This window comes from Callithrix jacchus, chromosome 12 (genome assembly GCF_049354715.1).
Source record: "Callithrix jacchus isolate 240 chromosome 12, calJac240_pri, whole genome shotgun sequence".
In the NCBI taxonomy this organism is placed as follows: domain Eukaryota; kingdom Metazoa; phylum Chordata; class Mammalia; order Primates; family Cebidae; genus Callithrix; species Callithrix jacchus.
In genome coordinates, this window is record NC_133513.1 from 116186307 (window position 1) to 116206808 (window position 20502).

At 44.3% G+C, this 20502-nt stretch overlaps 1 protein-coding gene and 1 long non-coding RNA gene across 14 annotated transcripts in view; one reads left to right on the forward strand and one right to left on the reverse strand.

Annotated features, from left to right (window-relative positions):
• Positions 1-20502, forward strand: part of DMBT1L1 (deleted in malignant brain tumors 1 like 1) — a 102116-nt gene that overhangs the window by 51388 nt on the left and 30226 nt on the right. For 12 of the 13 annotated variants that reach the window (XM_054243417.2, XM_054243419.2, XM_054243423.2 and 9 more), the window contains exons 26-37: positions 2455-2487; positions 4102-4255; positions 6068-6285; positions 8680-8721; positions 11508-11537; positions 12065-12218; positions 15015-15232; positions 15950-16261; positions 17030-17062; positions 17590-17616; positions 18147-18300; positions 19105-19322. In XM_054243417.2, the coding sequence (XP_054099392.2) occupies positions 2455-2487; positions 4102-4255; positions 6068-6285; positions 8680-8721; positions 11508-11537; positions 12065-12218; positions 15015-15232; positions 15950-16261; positions 17030-17062; positions 17590-17616; positions 18147-18300; positions 19105-19322 (1593 nt within the window). The remainder of the gene's footprint in view (positions 1-2454; positions 2488-4101; positions 4256-6067; positions 6286-8679; positions 8722-11507; positions 11538-12064; positions 12219-15014; positions 15233-15949; positions 16262-17029; positions 17063-17589; positions 17617-18146; positions 18301-19104; positions 19323-20502) is intronic. The other variant, XM_054243421.2, reaches the window with a different exon arrangement.
• Positions 83-8290, reverse strand: LOC144578770 (uncharacterized). Its single transcript, XR_013525166.1, has 3 exons — positions 7475-8290; positions 6035-6219; positions 83-1904 (listed from the first exon to the last, which is right to left on the reverse strand). It is a non-coding gene; the product is annotated as an uncharacterized LOC144578770 (long non-coding RNA).

Below are 20502 nucleotides of genomic sequence, written 5' to 3' on the forward strand. Positions count from 1 at the left end.
ATAATAATAAATTATAGCAGCAAATACTTATAAGTGCTAAGAACCAGGCACTGTTCTGAGCCCTTCATATATATAACTCTTACAATCCCCACAAGAACCTTTTGAAGCAGATTCTTGGATTATTTATATATTCCAGATAACCTGAGACATAGAAAGTTAGCAAGGTGCTGAGGCCTAGCCAGGGTATCTGAACCTAAGCTGTCAATGCTCTTGGCCACCAATCGCATTTACCCATTCATTGACCCAGCTACACAAAAACCAGGGAAAACTAGAGTAAACATGGGGAGATATTTTGCTCAGGTCATTGCTAATCATCAGGACAATCCTGAAAAAGGCATTATCTATTATATTTTACAGAAGGGAAAATTGAGACACAGAATCGATAAGTAACTTTCTCAGAATCACTCAGCAAGTTAATGACCCAAATTTTGACATTGATCATTCTGGCCCCAAAGTACATGCTCTTAGACATCGATCATTCTGGCCCCAAAGTACATGCTCTTAGGGTTCTTATGACTTTCACCCCTTTTCAAAGATCTTATCTGAAGTATTGACTAATATTCATCTGTAATAAAGACCAAAAATTAGAAAAACCAGACCAACCACAGGCACTGTGAATTCTGAAATGATGCTAAGGGTGATTTCACAGTTGAGGATTAGGGAGAGCAAAAAACCTGCCCAAGATAACTTGATTAGAAAGTGGCAGGACTGGAATTTACAAGGCCGTCCCTCCCCCTTTGAATGCACCTGGCTGATCCCTACACAGCCTCAGTGAAACCAGACAAGCTACCAGCCATTGGCAGAAGCATCTCTCTTGGACACTTGCCTGGAAAAGACCTCGATGTGTCCTGATGTTCTTGGGGGGAAGGCCAGCTTTACCTATTGGGACCATGAGTGAGAAGCGAGGGACTGTCTAAAGTTAAAGGGCCATGGTTGGTGTCAACAGTGGTGGGTTTTACAGTGAAGACTCATCTGTAGTTTTCTTATTTTATGGATAGCAGGGAAATGAGAAAAATGAGATTGAGTGAAAGGAGCCATTCTGGTTATCTGTTGCTCTCCAATATTTAGCAATTTAAAACAACCACCATTTAGATGTATGTCATATCTTTGAGGGTCAGGAATTCAGGCAGGGCTCAGCTGGGAGACCCTTCTGCTCTATAGAGCATTGAGCAGTGTTGCTCAGTGGAGTTCGTCTGTTGACTGGTCTGGAGAATTCAACAGAGCTTCACTCATACAGTTGGTGCCTTGGTTGGGTCAGCAGGAAAGACGGGCTCAGCCAGAAGTCTGACTACCCTGCCGAGAGACCATGCACACTCAGACTTCTTTTTCTTGTTAGTTTTTTTTCCCCAGTTTGTTGTGTGTGTGTGTTTTTTTTTTTTTTTTTTAGACAGAGTTTTGCTCTTTTGCCCAGGCTGGAGTGAAGTGGTACAATCTCAGCTCACTGCAACCTCCACCCCTGCCACCCTGGGTTCAAGCAATTCTCATGCCTCAGCCTCCAGAGTAGCTGGGATTATAGGCACCTGCCACCATGCCTGGCTAATTTTTTGTATTTTTAGTAGAGTTGGGGTTTCACCATGTTGGCCAGGCTGGTCTTGAATTCCTGATCTCAGGTGATCCACTCGCCTTGGCTTCCCAAAGTTCTGTGATTACAAGTGTGAACCACCACGTCTGGCCACACTCAGACTTCTTGTAAGGGGGCTGAGGGCTGCGGGCTGCAGGCTGCATGAGCAAGCCAGTGTTCCCAGAGATGAGAGGTAGAAGCCACCAGTCTCTTAAGGTGCAGAGCCTCTCCTGCCATATTCTGTTGGCAAAGCAGTCACAGAACTCACCCAGGTTCAAGAAAGGAAACCTAGACCCCATCTTGTGACAGGAGGCATGTCTAGGAATTTGTTGTCTTCTCCAACCTGCCATAGAACCATAGAAAATATTCACTCAGCACCTTCAGTGCAACCTCTCCTCTGTTTGCACCAAGTAGATTGATGTTTCTGAGGAAACCCTTTATATTTCACTGACTTTATATTTCTACAGATAAACCCTTTTTTTTTTTTTTTTGAGATGGAGTTTCGCGCTTGTTACCCAGGCTGGAGTGCAATGGCGCGATCTCGGCTCACCGCAACCTCAGCCTCCTGAGTTCAGGCAATTCTCCTGCCTCAGCCTCCTGAGTAGCTGGGATTACAGGCATGCGCCACCATGCCCAGCTAATTTTTTGTATTTTTAGTAGAGACGGGGTTTCACCATGGTGACCAGGATGGTCTCGATCTCTTAACCTAGTGATCCACCTGCCTCGGCCTCCCAAAGTGCTGGGATTACAGGCTTGAGTCACCGCGCCCGGCCCGATAAACACTTTTTTTAAATATATTTTTTATATTTCTACAGAAACCCTTTATATTTCTACAGATAAGACTAAATATTTTCACGTGGGTGTCATTATTTTCTCCCTTCATTCCGTTTCAGGTTCTTCTGCAGCTTCTCAGGATCACATAAAAGGTAGTCATTTATTTTAAATTGAAATGGTCATTCCATGCCAAGAGAACCATCATGGCAGACTCTGGGTAGTGTGCCCAGGACATAGCACAACAGAGCCTGACACGGTGTGGGCAAGGGTTCTGTTTCTCTGATGCCACTCTGTGTAATAAACTCTGTAAAAAAAAAAAAAAATACTGACTTGACAACAAGAGGAGCAGGCTGGGAAGGGGGATGTGTATCTGCCCAGGTCAGACATGAGGCCCATGCTCAGCCTGTCCTCTTTGGGTATAGTCCTGCAGAAGGCACCAGTTCATTTTCCCCTTCCACATGTAGAGATTTCAGAAGGTCCAACTCCCTGAGGTTCCATTGTCAGCCTGACCTGGCCTCATTACTGTAGCTTACAAATGCAGTCGGTGATAAAACTACCAGATGATGAAAAGCATCATCACTTATTTCGATCCATCTCGGGAAAGACAAGGAATTTACAAGATTCTGGGAGGATCATAAGTTGACCAAGGGGAACAGAAAGTAGAAAAATTAAGCAACTTCGGGCCAGGTGTGGTGGCTCAAGCCTGTAATCCCAGCACTTTGGGAGGCCGAGGTGGGTGGATCACGAGGTCGAGAGATCGAGACCATCCTGGTCAACGTGTTGAAACCCCGTCTCTACTAAAAATACAAAAAATTAGCTGGGCATGGTGGCGCATGCCTGTAATCCCAGCTACTCAGGAGGCTGAGGCAGGAGAACTGCCTGAACCCAGGAGGCGGAGGTTGCGGTGAGCCGAGATCGCACCATTGCACTCCAACCTGGGTAACAAGAGCGAAACTCCGTCTCAAAAAAAAAAAGAAAAATTAAGCAACTTCACAGTTTAGAGGTAAGGTCAATAAAGCATATTGTGCTTCTAGATTTCCTCCAAAAATAATTTGATGATTCAAGGTTTTCTGCTTCTTCATGTGAAATCTTGTTTTAAATACATACATGTATGTGTCTCTATCTATGCTAATATGACAATGTACATGAAACTACTATATCTCACTGTTATCTTGTTTAAGCCTTATAAATCCCAAATCCTGCAAGTTCCAGTCTCATACCAAATATGTGAGTTAAAGGAAACATAGTCTACCCAGCAAAAGTGGTGAAGAGTAAGGAAGGTGTCAGCCATGACATCCCCCAACAGATCAGTGTCCCTTTATCAGAACCCAGAGTTGTTCTAGAACCTCTTGCTCCCCAAACCTCCTCAAACTCTCCCCTTTCCCAGGCACATGTGGCCTCTGTTTCTTCATCTCTCCTTCCAATCTCTTATTATTTAGATTTACTCTGTCCCTCCCCAGCAAGCAAAACTCTTACTTTAGAGAAGGGGAGAAAACCTGTAAGCAGAAAGGACAAATAGGACATTTTCTTTATCAGGTGCTGAGAGAGAGGGAAAAGCAAGGAAATTGCACACATGAATACTTTTTGCTTCATCGGAATTAGATTGAATGGACTCTCCTTCCCTAAGCCAAAGGTCTGTGCATGCCCACCCAGGCCAATGAACTGCATCCCAACGCCACCAGACCACTGTATGAGCTGGTCTTTTTAGGGATTACACAATAATGCCAGTTGGACACATTCTAACACCATTTTTCCTGTTGTTTCAGGAGGAAGTAACTCTTGTGGAGGGGTCATCTCTAGATTCTCTGGCTCATTTTCTAGTCCACAGTATCCAGAAAACTACCCAACAGACATCCAATGTGTTTGGGAGATCCACGTGGATACAAAATTTCGCATAGAACTCATAATTCCAAGTTTGAAGTAAGAAAACTTTTAAAGAGAAGATTCTATGTAAATAAGAATATTGATTTGTAAAATCATATTAAAAGTATTTATTTTAGTGGGAAAAATTTAAGAGTGAAAGCGGAAGAACCCAACGTTCTGTAGTTTTTTTCAAGTCAGATTTTGGGTTAATTTTGTAGCACTATAAAGTGAGTTACTTCCAAGTTGAAAAATTCAATAAGTGGTTTATTAATATATTTTGATACTGTTTCTTTTTATCTTTTTTCTAAAAATATCACAAAAATTCTCAACAGCTTTGCCCTTATTATACTGGATACCAATATTTGTCCTCATAGACTTTCTTATTTGAATCCAAATTTTAAACGGTAAGAAAATTGTCATACACACATTAGCCATCTACTCCAGCCTTGGGCTTTGTATCTTTTAAATGTTCTGCAAAGCAAGAGGAGACACTAGTGTCATTGTCTCATCTCTGACATAGAGAGAATAAATATTCCAAAGTCACTAACATTTTAATCTCCATGACATAAAATAACAGCTGATATTTTACTGCTGCCCCAGACTTTGTGTGCTTTGTCATATTCCAGGCTTATACAGCCCAAAGATAGATGTCTTTGTCATTTCCATTAGAGATGAGGAGCCTGAGGCTCAAAGAGGATAACTAATTTGCCCAAGTCCAACCCATTGATATCTGTGTGATGTTAATGTCCCATCTTCTCACCAATATGTGGGTCTGTAAAAGAGTCTGCATGAAGCCCTTCTTCTTGTATATGACACACATCATGTTACAAACACAGCCAGACTATGGAATTCCATGATCATTAGCTCCAGGCATGCACTGAATTGTGTTCCATCATGACTCTACCACAGCCATGGATTCAGATATGCACTAAGCCAGAAATGCCCCAGGACATGTTATCTTTGTTGACTAAAACCCTAGGGATACAACTAGCCACAATGAGGTAAGAATCTTGAACCCATACCTCCAAATTCTATTGTGTTTTTTTTTTTTTGAGACGGAGTTTTGCTCTTGTTACCCGGGCTAAAGTGCAATGGCGCAATCTTGGCTCACCGCAACCTCCGCCTCCTGGGTTCAGGCAATTCTCCTGCCCCAGCCTCCTGAGTAGCTGGGATTACAGTCATGCACCACCATGCCCAGCTAATTTTTTGTATTTTTAGTAGGGACAGGGTTTCACCATGTTAATCAGGGTGGTCTCAATCTCTTGACCTCATGATCCACCTGTCTCGGCCTCCCAAAGCACTGGGATTACAGGCTTGAGCCACCGCGCCTGGCCCCAAATTCTATTATGTTACCCATTGTCTGTTCCTTCAAAATCACTTCCCCTTGCCTCCCTCATGAATAATTGCCATACTACAAGTACTATTCTGTATCCTGCCTTGATTTTATTATAAAATCAAGTTTGTTCCTGCCCAAGAATTTGAATATGGAAAATATTGTGAAATATAGAAGTAGGAAAAACCTGACTGTGATGTCTGTTACATACTGATCATTGGGGTGATCTGTTAGCAATTTAGTTGCAGTGTAAATTAGTATTTCCTCATGTCCTATGTAGGCTGTGATTGGCCAAAACCATTATAATTTAAAAACTTCTATTAAGGGATTGTAGGTGAAAGCCCCACACATTCCTTAGCCAGAGAAAATAGAGTTGTGATAGGTCATCTGAAAAAGTTAATTAATATTTTACATTTCAGTTTGCAATTTAAATATAATCCAAATATTTAATCTCTATGATTGTCACACTTTTTTTTAGCATTAATATCTAGGAAGTTTCTAACCTGCCATTCCCCTTCCATGTCTGTTCACTCCAGGCTGGAAGATATCCTTGGATGTCCCTATGATTCTGTTGAAATCTTCGATGGTCCCAGGATTGCCTCACTCTCCATGGGGAAGTTCTGTGCCCCTGCAACTGTGATCTTCTTCTCCTCCTCACACATCATGACAGTGGTGTTCCAAAGTGATTCTATAATAACCAACACTGGCTTTTATGCTATTTTTAATGCCCTTCCTCAGGGTGAAAGGCAGTCAGGTAGGAAATTTCAAGTAGTTTTTGGTGGTTAAAAGACAGAACAGTTTCTAACTTCAGAGACTCCCTTACTAGTACAGGCCTGTGATTCAGTCTTTTAAAACCCTCACACTTGACTTCATTAACGCTGCTCCATAGCTGCTAGATTTTCCCACCATGAAAGCCACATGGGAAGTTACAATGAGTCAGTCATGTGCATTCTGTGTGTGAGTGGCCAGGCTTTTAACTGCCTGCAGGGAAAACCTGGGTGCTATGAAGGGTCTTAGGGCTACATCCGCTATCTGCAGCCTCTTGGGAACCGTCCAGCGTGCTGAAATGTGGAAGTTCAACACTCCTATGACAAGACTCCACTTCCTCCACCTGCTGGGCTGTTTTATACCTTGCTTACATTGAAACCTAGTCTCATCCAAATGAGAGGCTTCGGGATTCCTGTTAGCCATGACCCTGCAGGCAGTCATTCCAGAGCCAGGTACAATTTTCACCCTGCAAGCACACTGCCTGCTAGCTATGTCTGATGCTGAGGAGCCCCTGCAGAAACCCCAGTAATTCTTTTAGGCCACCAGAAAACCAGGTAGTAAGTCCCTGGATGTGGTTTGGGGTTTGCTTGTATCTGAGTAAGGGAATTCCTTGTATATTTCACCCTCGAAGCAATGTTTGAAACTCTGCCCTGAAGAAGCTAAGTAAGCTCCAACATTTGAAATCCAGACACTCATTAACTCAAAACCACCATTTATCCAATCAACAATAGTTACAGAGGTCCTGCTATGTACCAGGTCTGGTTGTAAGTGTGGGAGCATAGTTACATGAACTCCCTGCCCCCATGTTGTTTATATTCTAGTGTGGACTTGGGTAAGTGAAAGAGGACCAAAACACAAGAAACAAGAAAATAAACAAACTGGTTTGGGGGAAAGGATGATAAAGGATAGAGATGAGGGCTGGGTATAAGAGCCAGGTGGGAGAGTAGAGGGTGCCTGGAGTGGAGAAGGTACTACAATGGACTGGATGGAACACATGGCATCTCTGAAGAGGTGGCATGTGATGAATGACAAAGAAAGTCATTCCAGGGCAGAGGGAAGAGTTGGGCATGTTGGAAGAGCAGAAAGAAGACCAAAGTGACAGAGCCAGTGGACACAGTAAGGGAAGGTTGTCCTTACAGTGTCTCCACATTAGATAACTCTAACTAGCCACAGACCTTCAGTCCAGATAGAACATTGCCACTGTGTTCTGTGAAGTCACAGTCACCCTTGTTGTCCAGGTGCCTTTCAGCAGATTAAATCTACCCTTATCCAAGACACATATGAAAAGGCAGCTGGGAACCTGCCCTCCCATAACCCAGCATTGTGACACAAAAGCCATATGGCAAGATCTGCAGTAACCCTGATGTGCTGGGTGCTGAGTGTACTCTCATTGGTAGCATCCCCTCTAGATGCTGCTGGAGTCCCCATTTTACAGATGAGAAAACTGAGGCTCAGGGAGACAATGCTACAGATAAAAGTTTACACAACTAGGAAGCCATAGAACAAGGATTCAAATCCACTTCCTGTCTCACCCTGAAGCCCTTAAGCCTATTATTAAATCAGTCAGCTTTAAGGTTTGGCTTTCGTGTTGTCTTAGCCACAAACACAGAAGCTAGAAATCACCTGCTACTTAAAACTTAACAAACTCAAAAATAAAATCTTGCTCTGTTTAGAAGATAGACAAGAGTTGCAGCTGGTGGGTGGCTCCGGCCAGTGCTCAGGACATGTGGAGGTCCTACACAAGGGCTCCTGGGGCACTGTGTGTGATGACCTGTGGGACCTGAATGAGGCTGAGATTGTGTGTCAGCAGCTTGGGTGTGGTCGGGCCATTGCTGCTCCTGGAAATGCCCACTTTGGCCCAGGCTCTGGAGACATCCTTCTAGACAACATTCAGTGTTCAGGAAATGAGAACTATCTTGGCCAGTGCCCCAGCTCTGGCTGGTCAGATCACAATTGTGGCCACGATGAGGATGCCGGTGTCATCTGCTCAGGCAGCTTGCCCTTCCATGATAGATTCTTTCTGATCTTTCACCCAAAGACATCCTAATGATGGATGAAGGCTATGCACAGAGTGGGGCCAGGGAATTTTAGGGTAGTGGCCCAACAGATAAATGTCCCTTCAGCCAGGTAGAGAGAGAATGCTGAGAGCCTGACTTCATTCTGAGGACAAACACAGCAGGGCCACACAATTGGCTGCTCCTGATTTCTGCACCTCTCCTAGTTCTGGAGCTGCTTTTCCAGAGTCTAACCATGGCCTTGTTTTTGCTTATGTGACATGGGACCTGCCTGCTTGAGACTGCCCCGCACTAGAAAGCCACCATTTCTTTGTCTTCATAGAATGTCATTTAGATTTTTCTAATTTTTTCTTGTATGCGTGCAGATTCTGGGGACTGGGCTCCGGTTGTGACTCCGGCATCCCCAGGTAGGTCCAACACTGAATTTCTACTATCTTGGCAAGTTAAAAAGAAATGTAACCCCTGTCCTGACCTAGACACTGGTAGGCAGTGACTAGGCTGGTGATTCCCCATTCTGGCTGCACACTAGAATCACTCAGAAAGCTTCTGAAATCCCTGGTTTCCAGGCTGCATCCCTGACCTGTCATGCTACCATCTCTGAGGTTACTCCCAGTCATCAGTGATATTTGAAGCTCCCCATGTATTTCCAACGTGTAGCCAACGTTGAGAACTAGTGCTTAGGCAAAGGAGCTAAGGAACCACATTTCCCAAATGGAATCACATCCAAAACTGTCTTCTGGTGGCAGAGCAAGGGAGGGCGGGAGGAGAAAGATGGAGAAAGACTGAGTCACTATGGCTGAGAAGGTCAGTAGGGAGAAGAGAGAAGGGGAAAGTTTTCTCTCTTAGGGACATGGGTTAGAAAATGAAAGTATGCAGGAAAGAAAAGATACATTAAATGCCAGACTGTCTCCCGGTGGGTCAAGAGCAGACTGCTGATGAGAAGTAAACCATTTAGGGCTCTTCAGTGGGCCTCCTGGCTTAGCTAACACAGCAGAGTGGACTGGTAACCTACTCAAAGTCAATGTGCAACAGTGACCTTCTCCCAAACTCAGGATTTCGAAGCATGTGTGGTCTTGCCTCCTGCAGCCTCCTGCTTCCCGGGGATGCGTTCTCACCTGCCCCTTCTCTGCTCCCTAGGCCTCTGGGCCCTGCCCAGCCTCTTCTCTGACCCTGCCCAGTGACTGCTGCCACATTCTGCCCCCAGCAGGGGCCTGGACACCAGGAAGTTATTGGGGTCAGGGGTGTATTTTGTGGTGTTTAAGAGCCTAACAAGCAGCTGGCATCCGTCCCTGCCCTGGGCTGGCAGAACCATGGCACATTTGCTAGGACACTCTGTGGAGGTCTCTTGTCCATTCCAGTCTAGGTCCCAACCACATCCCAAGACGGAGACCTCCATTCCTTGTGGGGTACCCAGCTGTCATGGGTTGGGGCAGTAACCTGTAGGAAGGGAAAGCGATTTTCCCATCCCCAGCCAGGGCCCCACATTTCCATTTTGCACTGAGACCCACAAATTATGTAGCTGCTCTGGAGGGGAGGCAGAGCACACAGAACTCTTTCTGGGGTCTAACAAGCAGCCATAATCTCTTTGATTCCCTCTGGCTTTCCTCTTCTTCCCCAGTAAGGAGTCTGTTCTGGCCTGGGCCCTGGGAGAAGAAAAAGACAGCAGGAGGAGAGGGAATGGCTTTCAGTTCATCAACAGCTCTAGGCCCAAGTCCTCTTGGAGCCTGGGGCTTCAAACCTCAGAAAGCCTTTCTCTTCTCTGCTGTAATATTCATTTTCTATGGCAGAGATGCATAGCTGGCTGGAAAAGAGAATGGGTCATGGAATTAAGGAAACTATGAAGGAAAATGCTACCACTTATGTCTAAATAGTATCCCATTGTAAGCACAAATCCAAAAAAGTGCTTACTGACAGAACATTATATACCTACCAAGACACGAAAATATAAGGCTTTTGTCATTTAATACTCTGAGATAAATATGGCATACCACGCATGTTAACAAAAGAAAATTGCTCCTGAGCCACTTTAAATTCATGAAAAATATATTCCTGTGACATACTACACTTCCTCTGGCAAAGGACTAACGACAGGTAAGTTGACTGCGTCCATCACCTTCACTGTTCTGCAGCTTGCTAGGGTGCTGGCCCAGGAGCAAGACAATGGGGATAAAGAAGTTCTCAAAGACATCCGACCTGTTTGCTTCAAATTCCTCCCACACCAAACCCTTGGTGTAAAACCCAAACAATTACAAGCACTCCATGAGCAGGCTTTCATAGCTGCCCTCCCCTCAGCATCTGCCATACAGTGGGGGATTGAGGACATACATAGAAAATAGACATACAGCAGGCCTTCTGTCTCCGTGATTACACATCTGTGGATTCAACCAACTGTGGATCAAAAATATTCAAGAAGAAAGATCAATAGTTATATCTGTATTGAACACATATAGATTTTTTATTGTCTTTATTCCCTGGACAATACAGCGTAACAGCCATTTATGTAGTGTTATAATACATTGTATCAGGTATGATAAGTAATCCAGAGATGATTTGAAGTATACTGGAGGATGAGCATAGGTTCTATGCAAATACTCCTGTGTTTTATATGAGACTTGAGCATCTGAGGATTTTGATATTCTTAGGGAGTCTTGGAACCAACCCCCTCATGGATACTGAAGGAAAACTGTGTGCCACATAGAAATCAAAGCCAAGAAGACATGATAAAGGAAAAAGAAGGGACCTTACACACTCACTGGAGCTCCCCATTAAGGTCCATCTTTCTCCAGTGGAATACGTATCCAACCTGCCTTGCTCCACCCTGGCTCTCAGCTTTCTGATTTTTGTTTTTCTGAATTTCAGTGCTTGGTAAATCTCTACAGGCTTGGTGGTATGGTCATAAGCCCAATGATGTTACTATAATTCCTAGTAACTGGTCAACCCAAGAATAACCCTTGGGTTGTGGAACCTAGAATGTGAGAAAAAACAAGTCATGTAACTGTGTGTGGTTTGTGATTTCCTCACCAATCAGCTGAAAGACAGACAGAGGCTTAATTCCACATCAGGGAGAAATAAGCGTATACACCATTTATTAAAACTCAAGGGTAATAACAAGCTCATCCATTTGTGGTTAAGTATAAGATGGTTTTAGAATGCTAAGCTCTCTCCTGATTTTCTTTGGTTTTTGTTTTTGCAGCTACCATTCCTCCAGCCCCTATACCACAAGGTAACTCTTTCATTGAAAGTATAACCTATACAGTATTAAGTTGCAGAGAATCATTTTGATAATTCATAAAAGCAGAATGAACTTATGTTTGCCCTTGTTACCACAGGGGCAATGGGTGGGATGGAGCCCTCAAAATGGGTGGGTTGTCCACATATGAACTGACCTGGTTTGAATGCAGGAGACTGGGAAGAGCATTAAAGAAGTACAGGCTATCCCCACTACACACATGCTACATGCATGTGTCCAATCCCATTTCCAATATCGCTCACAATCAATTGTAGGGTCCTGCCTGTGGATGAGAGCATGCATGTTCCATCCTCCCTCATGCCCTCTCAGTGGCACAATCACTCATACCTCCAGTGGGTGGAGGCCAGGGATGCAGCTAAGCCACCACTGTGTCTACGCCAGCATGATCTCTCCCCATTTAGTGACTGTTGAGCTTGATGGAATTCTGGATTCCACATCTGGAAAAATGCAACATGTGTGCCTAAAGAAACCAACCATGGGTCTCTCATCTGTTTTTTCAGGAGGAAGTAACTCTTGTGGAGGAGTAATTTCAAGTCTATCAGGTTCCTTCTCCAGCCCTTGGTACCCTGCAAACTACCCTAACAATGTGGAGTGTGTCTGGGTGATACACGTGGCTGAGAAATTCCACATAGAACTGATGATCCCAAGCCTGAAGTAAGCAATTTTTCTTTCTCTGCTGTTAAGGCCAGTTTAGATTTGAATCCATTCTTTCCTCAATGAGGTGGCCTTTTGTGGGATAAATCCTTTTACATTTTAGGCGAGAATTGCTCTGATCATCTGAGCTAGGGGGAGTCTTTTAATCACTTAGCTCAATTCCCTGAGCATTGAGAGGATACCCCATGGGCCTCCCTGACACACGGCTGTTGAGCTGCAGCTTGGACAACCCACCCATGAAGACCTCACCCCTTCACTCTTAACCAGTTCCGTTTGAGACACAGGCTTCCTCCTCCATCTGAACTCAGATCTGTTCTTCCTCATCCTCATGGTCTGATCTTCATTCTTCCCTCTGATGCTACAGAAATCTGCTTCCTATTCTCTTCAAGAATTTCTATCTACAAGAGTTTTCTTGTATAGATTAAATAGTTCATTCATTCCTCCCATCATGCACCTCGTGCCTCCTACTTCTGTCTCCAACCATCACTCATTTTTAAGGAATTTATTCTATTTTAATGTATATTTATATGCATGTAGGTATACACACACAAACATTTTCACATATACATATATGTGTGTGTGTGTGTGTGTGTGTGTGTATACATGAACAACATTTTAACAAAAATATTACTTTTCCTGATAATGTTTAACCCTGGTTTCATCTTGCTATCCTGGGTTACACCTGGGTCATTCTCTCTTCCTGACTTTGTCCCACAGTATGGCCCAGACCTCTGCCACTGCTTTCCATCTGTCATCATTGTTGTCATTCAGTTGAGGCTCTGAATGGTTAAATGCTACTTTTAAAAATGTAAAATGGTACTCAGTGGAGGAGGGGCTTTACTTGGTGACTACATAATTTGTGATAGAAAGGACAGAAGCTAATGTCGGGGGCATTATGAGCAAAATGCACTTATCATTCATGCATTCAACATACCTTTATTCCTTCATTCAACATACATTCATTTGTTGAAAGCAATGTGAGAAGAGTTGGTACCATGTATTTCAGATCTAGGAAATTCACAGTTCTCATGTTTTAGGGCACAATTTCTTTGATCACTTCTGGGAAATGGTTATTCCAAAAAGTTGTAACAGCCCACGTCCCCTGTAATGTCAAAGTTATTATTCTAACATAAGTTTCCTACTATAATTTTGGAGTACACAAATTAAGGAGCTATTTAAAGTGTTGTCCAAAGCCAGACCAAACTGGCTGATTTCTGAATTTTGATGTTAAAAGTCTAGATTTATTAAATTTGCTTTTTTTTGTTTCTAAGAACATAAAGTTATTATTTACACTAGTGGTTCTCAACTGGAAGTGATTATATACCCCTATGAGACATTTGGTTATGTCTTGAGACATTTTTTATTGTTCCAATTGGGGGGCACCACTGCCATCCAGTGGGTGGAGACCAGGGATGCAGCTAAGTGTCCTGCAGCGCACAAGACAGCTCCCTCAACTCCCTGTCCAGAAAAGAGTTATCCAGGACCAAATATCAATAGTGCTGAGATTGAGAACCCTGATTTACACTGATGCTTTCTTTTTTTATATAGTTCAGCACCTACGGGACTTCGCTTCCCCCTCAGTTATATCTATATTTAAAGTATCAGGCAAGAGCAAAAGTAACTGCAGCTTTTGACATTACTATTAATGCTGTTTCATTCTTGCTAATTAACATATTGTTTTCTGATGAAATGATTTATCAGGTTGCAGTGTCACCTGCTATTGCAACACTATTGTCACTTTACGCACAAATTCAGTCGCTTACTTTAAAAAAATAAAAATGGGTTATTTTGAGGTACTTGGCTTTTACTTCACTGGAACAGATGTGTTCTGCAATAAGCAGGTTTTTAAATCCCGTATTTAGTTTGTATACAACTGTAACTATGTCTATCTTGTATATATTATGCAATGAGAATTTATGTCGGCATCAAAGGCTACTTACTATTGCTTAAATGCAAATATGTACATCTCATACTTTTATCATATTAGATCAGTATTGGTGTTCTTTCACCATGTATTTATTGAGACTCCACTCAATTGATTGAGCAGGCTCTAGACTAGAAATAGGCTCATAGTGCCAACCAAGACAGACAAGATCTCCAGCCTCACAGAGTTTATATTCTATATGAGGTGACAAATGGTACTCAAGTCAACGAATAACTCAATGGACAATTTCAACTAGTGATAAGTTGAAAAATTCTATGAAGAAAAAAATACAATCATAATAATGGGATAGAAAATAAAGAAGGAGAAGACAGCAGTAGGTGGGATGGCCAGGGTCAGCTTCTCTGATCGTCCAGGTTGGATGAAACATGTTATAAAATACTTGGTTTGAACAGGGCAGGTCAGGGCATTGGTGGGAGGAGTCAATAGACCCATGGAGCTCTTACAGCTGTAACCATTTCTCCCTTGCTCTGGGTCTTCTGGAGAGTTTTACCCAGTGAGACATTGTTAGACATTTGCCACCACCCCCAAAGAGTGGTGATATTTGAATTAAAGAGTTGGGGGACATTCAGGAGACACTTGGTAGAGAGAAAGAGGAAAGGAGAGGCTGAAAGCCAGAATAGCAGGTGGGAAGCTACCGAAATAGACTGGGTGGAAGATGAGAGCCCAACAGACCTGGGGTAGTCCCAGCAGGAAAGAGCAGGAGGGTGGATTCAATAGGTCAGATGATGAGTGGGGGGTGTAGCAGGGATGACTGCAGTTTCTAGCTGGATGCTATGCAAAAGATTCCTCTATCTAAAACATTTTGCGGATTTTTTTCCTTGGAGATGTTAAGTTTGCCTTCATGTCCTCAGATTAGAGGACATCTATGGGTGTCCTTACGACTTTATTGAGCTGTTCGATGGACCACAGGGTGCCTCACTCTCCATGGGCCGGTTTTGTGCTGGGGCAGAGCTCACGTTCCTCTCTTCTTCAAACATCGTGACTGCAGTGTTCAGAAGTGACACCATGATCACCAACACAGGGTTTTATGCTCTGTACAACGCAGTTCAGCCAGATGAAAGGGAGAGCGGTAGGTACCCTAACACACATACCTTGGGAGTTAGGTCTGATTTATGCTATTGCCCTTTAAAAAAGAAGATGCTTTCTAAATCCAAGCTTCATTAATGACATCTGGAGTGACATCCATGCCCATACTAAAAGCCTCTGACCTCGCTCTCACCTTGCTCTGCCACTCCCTGTCACTTTTCTCCAGCAAAGCTTCCTGGCTGAAGAAACAGATGGCCTGAAATCTCATAGATTGCATTGACCGTGTATGTAGATGGATCCAAAATAAAGCCTCCTTCTTCTCCAAAGTAAAGGAAAATGCAATAGAAAAATCATTCTGGCACAAAACTATCTCAACTAGCCACCTGCTTCAAGCTGAATTTGATATGAAAACCGTCTAGAACACTTAGAGAGCTCTTAGGTTCTGCAGCAGGATCTGAGGAACACTTTCAAGTTCCCCATGGCTTATGCTTAGGGTGACCGTGTAATTTATCCTCCAACTGGAATATTTTTGACAGCTTAGGAAGAAGTCTAAGATAATTAACAGGTATTAATTAATATATGACATTCATAAAAAAGGACTATTCCAGGCAAATCAGAACCCAGGGCCACCCTGCCTAGAGCCCAACAGCCTAATACAGGAATAGGTGTCCGAGTGCTAGATAACATTTTGTACTTACAGAAGTCCTAAAGTCTGGAGACATTACCACAGTTCAGAAGGCCCCATTTGCTTTTCCACCAGGTATGTCCCTGCGACTGGTGAATGGTAACCACAGGTGTGAGGGCCGGGTGGAGGTCTCCTACAACGGCACCTGGGGCACGGTGTGCGATGACAGCTGGGACCTGACGGATGCCAGGGTGGTGTGCCAGCAACTCGGCTGTGGAGAGGTCCTGTCAGCCCTGTCTCAGAGCTACTTTGATGGTGGCACTGGCCACATCATTCTGGACGATGTGCAGTGCACAGGAAGTGAAGCCAAGGTGTGGCAATGCATGCACAACGGGTTGTTCTCCCATAACTGCGGACACCACGAGGATGCAAGTGTCATCTGCTCAGGTGAGCACCTGGGGGCACAAAGCACCCCTCAGGGAGAGAGTCTCCCCACTAGCCACCTCTGGGAAGGGAGATGTCAACAGCAGCAGGCAGTAACTCAGAAATGAGCCCTGGCTTCAATCCGACTGCTTAAGCAATTTTGCTTAAGAGTTAGTGTTCTTTCACTTAAAGTGTTGCACCTGTTCGGGATCCCACCTGAAAAGTTGTGGTAATTAATTAGAGGGTTTGCCATCAGCCATCCTATTCCAGCATTGATAAGCCGTGGTGCCGGTGACAGCCAGCACCTGACTGCGAATAGTAGCTGATGTACTCTATGCTAAAACTGGCGCATTCTTATTCTCATTTAATCTCTACCACTACTACTAAAGTAGAGACTATTAGCATCCTCACTGTACTGATGCAGCCACAAAGGCATATCCAAGATCACACACAGGTCCGGACTATGTAAGTATCACACCTCCCCAAGGTACTGTGTTAAAGACAACTCAGCTCTGTGTCTGAAGCTCAATCAGCCCAGTAACTGACCAAAGCAAAGAAATACCAGGTTTCACTTGCACCATCATGAGGCTGAAGAGGAAAGTGTGCTACCTTCCCTGTGGGCACTGCTAGAGGCTGTCAACCTTGTAACCAACATTGATGGGGTTTGATACTACATTCCCAACTGCCCAGGAAAGAACATGTGTGATCCTGAAAAAAGAACCCAATATTCGTGTGAGTTATGTAACCGCCTTACTCAATCCATCTCTCGTTCGTTCTTCTGTCTTTGGATAGGTGTTGACGGCAAACCAAACATAGAACCAACAGGTATGGCTTTTCTATACAGTTCTACCTGTTGCCAGGTCCCTGACGTAGTGAATCCTGGCGACACGTACATCCTGAGGTTGGGACCCCATCCAGTTAAATTATCTGTTGCTAAATAAAAAGGGCAATTCAGCCCAGTAGAGTTGACAAAATGGTGAGGCCATGGGACAGTAGAGGACAGCAGAGTGGTAGGAGGGAGGGAGAATTCAGATTCACCAGGAATGCCATCCCCAGTCATTCAGTATCTGCTGTGAAGAGAAGGGTAACTGCTTGCAGGGATGTTTACACTGTAGGATGCTGGAGGGAAAAAAAAGACATCCCAGGTCAGCCCTCAACAAGTTTATCTAATGACACTCATCCACGCGTGGAGTTTGCAAGTGTCTGAACCCTGGAGGAGCCAGAGGAATATCTGTCCATTGGGCCACAGAGAAATCACAGCATTATAGTGTCAGGGTTTCTGAGTATTTTCAAGGAACATTCTGGATAAAAGTCCTTGCTCACAGTGTCACTTTTTCTCTGTGTCTCCACAGACTCCACTGATGACAACCCCCCTACAGGTACGTCAGCTCTTAGAACCTCTTCACATGGTTTTGTATTCACTTTGTTCTCCATTTGGCACACATTTCTCAACAGATCCAATATTTCAGCTGTAAATTGGATATCTTAAGCGATCTTGGTGTTGATTTCAGCTGAGATTTGCATACAGTACAAGCAGGAGTTTTCTAACCCCAGCTGTTTTATAACATGCGATGCTGAGGAAGGTGCTGTGGTCTCCTTGTCTTTGCTCCTTTATCACTGACACTAAAGCTTAGACCTATTGGGCACATAGCTTCACAGAGCCCTTTCAACCATATGTCGCATCACTTGCTCCTCACAAAAACACACTTGACCATCTTCATTGCCCACAGGACAGCACTGGGAGCTCGGGGTACTCTCCAAAGCCAACCTTTCCAGCTATCGGCCAAAGCAGCCCCTAGAACAAGCCTTCCTTACCTCTGTCCTCACTCTGACCCCTCTTGAACCCCCTGAAAACACAGGCAGCCGTCAATGCCCACTTTTGATGGGGTTTCTTCACTGTTTGTTACAGATGAAAATTTGCACTGTGGCGGTTTGCTCACAAATAATTCAGGCTCCTTCTCCAGTCCTCGGTATCCTAAAAATTACCCCACAAATGTGGTGTGCACTTGGGACATACAAGCGGATGTCGGGGCTCATGTGAGACTTACGTTTGAAGTGGTGAAGTGAGTAAATATTTCCTACCTTTGCTTTCTTCTTGATTCAGTTATGCACTCCAGTTTTACTACCTCCCTCCCCTTTCTTTCCAAAAAAAAAAAAAATTCCATATTTTCAAAAGTGGGCTAGGCCTTGAGGGTCCATTGTAATATTGATTAAAATTTTACGTGCGCAGATCTTTTCACCCAGCAATTCCAGTTCCAGGAATTTGGTCTACAGATAAAGTCTCATGTGCACTCAGGATAATCATGGCACATTCTCAGGGTAGCAATAGATTGGAAACAATCTAATTGTCCATCCATAGGGAATTAGTTAAACAGATTTTGGTACATCCACATATTGCTGTACACTCACAGTATGTATTGCTATGGAATGAGCTATAAGAAAATGGACGATAGTACAGAGCGTTGCCATTTGTGCATAGACTATTTCTGGAAGGAATACGCAGAAACTCTTCACTGAAGCTGCTTGCAGGAAGGGCAGTGAAGTAAGAGGGGACCAGTAGTTACAGCTGGAAGAACATTTTCCTTTTCACCACATGCCATCAGTACCACTTAAATTCTATCCCACATGTTTGAAATACATATTCAGAAAACACCATCGAAGTAAAACTTTAAAAATCAAAAGATTTTTAGAAATAGGAGGATACTTACTACCCACGTCAATAGGGTCATTATCTCCTGCAACCTGTTTGAAGAGATGTAGGTTTCAGAAAGTTTTTCCCTGATCACTTCCTGAACCAATCCGGGCAGTGCTTACTGGGAAGAAAGCCCCAGTGGACCGAGTCTGAATGATACTGTTTTACTTCACAGAGTGGAAGATTTCTACGGTTGTCCATACGACTTCATTGAAATCTTCGATGGCCCACAAAGTGAACCTTTTTCGCTAGGGAGATTCTGTTCCAGGAAGATCCCAGTGTTTACCTCCTCCTACAATCGCATGTCAGTGGTGTTCCATAGTGACGCTCTTGTCACCAACACTGGCTTCTATGCATCTTATGAGTCTCTTCTGCAAGAGGAGAATGATACCGGTAAGTCCTGCAGTCGTTTCAGCCCCGGGCCCTGTGTGGTGACAATGGCGAAGCTGAACAGCTGCCTCAGTCGGCGGGGCACTAGGGATTTGAAAGGGGTTTCCCAAGCTTCTTAGTTTATTTCCAGGACACAGCTTGGAGAAGCTGGTAGAACACGCAGCACTGCCCTACAATAACATCACGTGCATCTTTGGATGACAGAGGCACTTCACGCTACGCTGAGAAAGAGACTGGACCTACCCTCTCTTGGAGGCTGTTTTATTCAAAACCATGTGCCACTTCCTTTCACCTGGTCTAAAGAACATTATTCTACACTATGAGCAGCAACAGGGTTTGCATGCTTGGTGATTTTCACTTTACACAAGACTTCAGGGGCTCTCTTTGACCTCTATGAAGTAGATGACCTGGTCGGGGGAAAAGGCTTTTAAAAACACCCCACACACAGGCAAAAAAAAAAAAATCACCATGATGTGAGAGGTCAAACCTGAAGCACCTTTGCAGCCAGCTTTAACCAGCAATGGTTCCCTCCCCAAGAAGAAGGGGGAGCCCTCAAAGCTCGACGTCTCTAAGGAAATGCCCACATTCCTCTACAACACAGCAGCAAAGGGGGAGCCCCTGGGTAGTTACCGGCCTGTCTGTCTTTCCCAGATGTGGCTCTCAGGCTGACCAACGGCAGCCACCCATGCGAGGGCCGTGTGGAACTGCACTACCATGGCAGCTGGGGCACAGTGTGTGACGACAGCTGGGACCTGTGCGATGCCCAGGTGGTGTGCAGGCAGCTGGACTGCGGCGAAGCAGTGGCAGCCCTGGGGCAGGCACATTTCTCAAGAGGTCAGGGCCCCATTGCTCTGGATGATGTGGGGTGCATGGGGACAGAAACCAGGCTGTGGCAGTGCCTACACAGCAACTGGCTCACCCACAACTGTGGTCACCACGAGGATGCCAGCGTCATCTGTTCAGGTGGGCCCTGATTCTGAGCTAATAACATTCCCTCTGTCTCCATGAGTCTCCACCCCACTTCACTCAGAGCCATGGGGAAATCCCAGACAGTCCCCAAGCCACTATTCCCCAAGCATCAGCCACTCAGGTCCCCTGCATGATTCCAGCCATTACCCACCTGTGGCTCTCAGTATATTTTCTTAATACTTTCTTAACTTGACTCTTCATTTTTTACATAAGT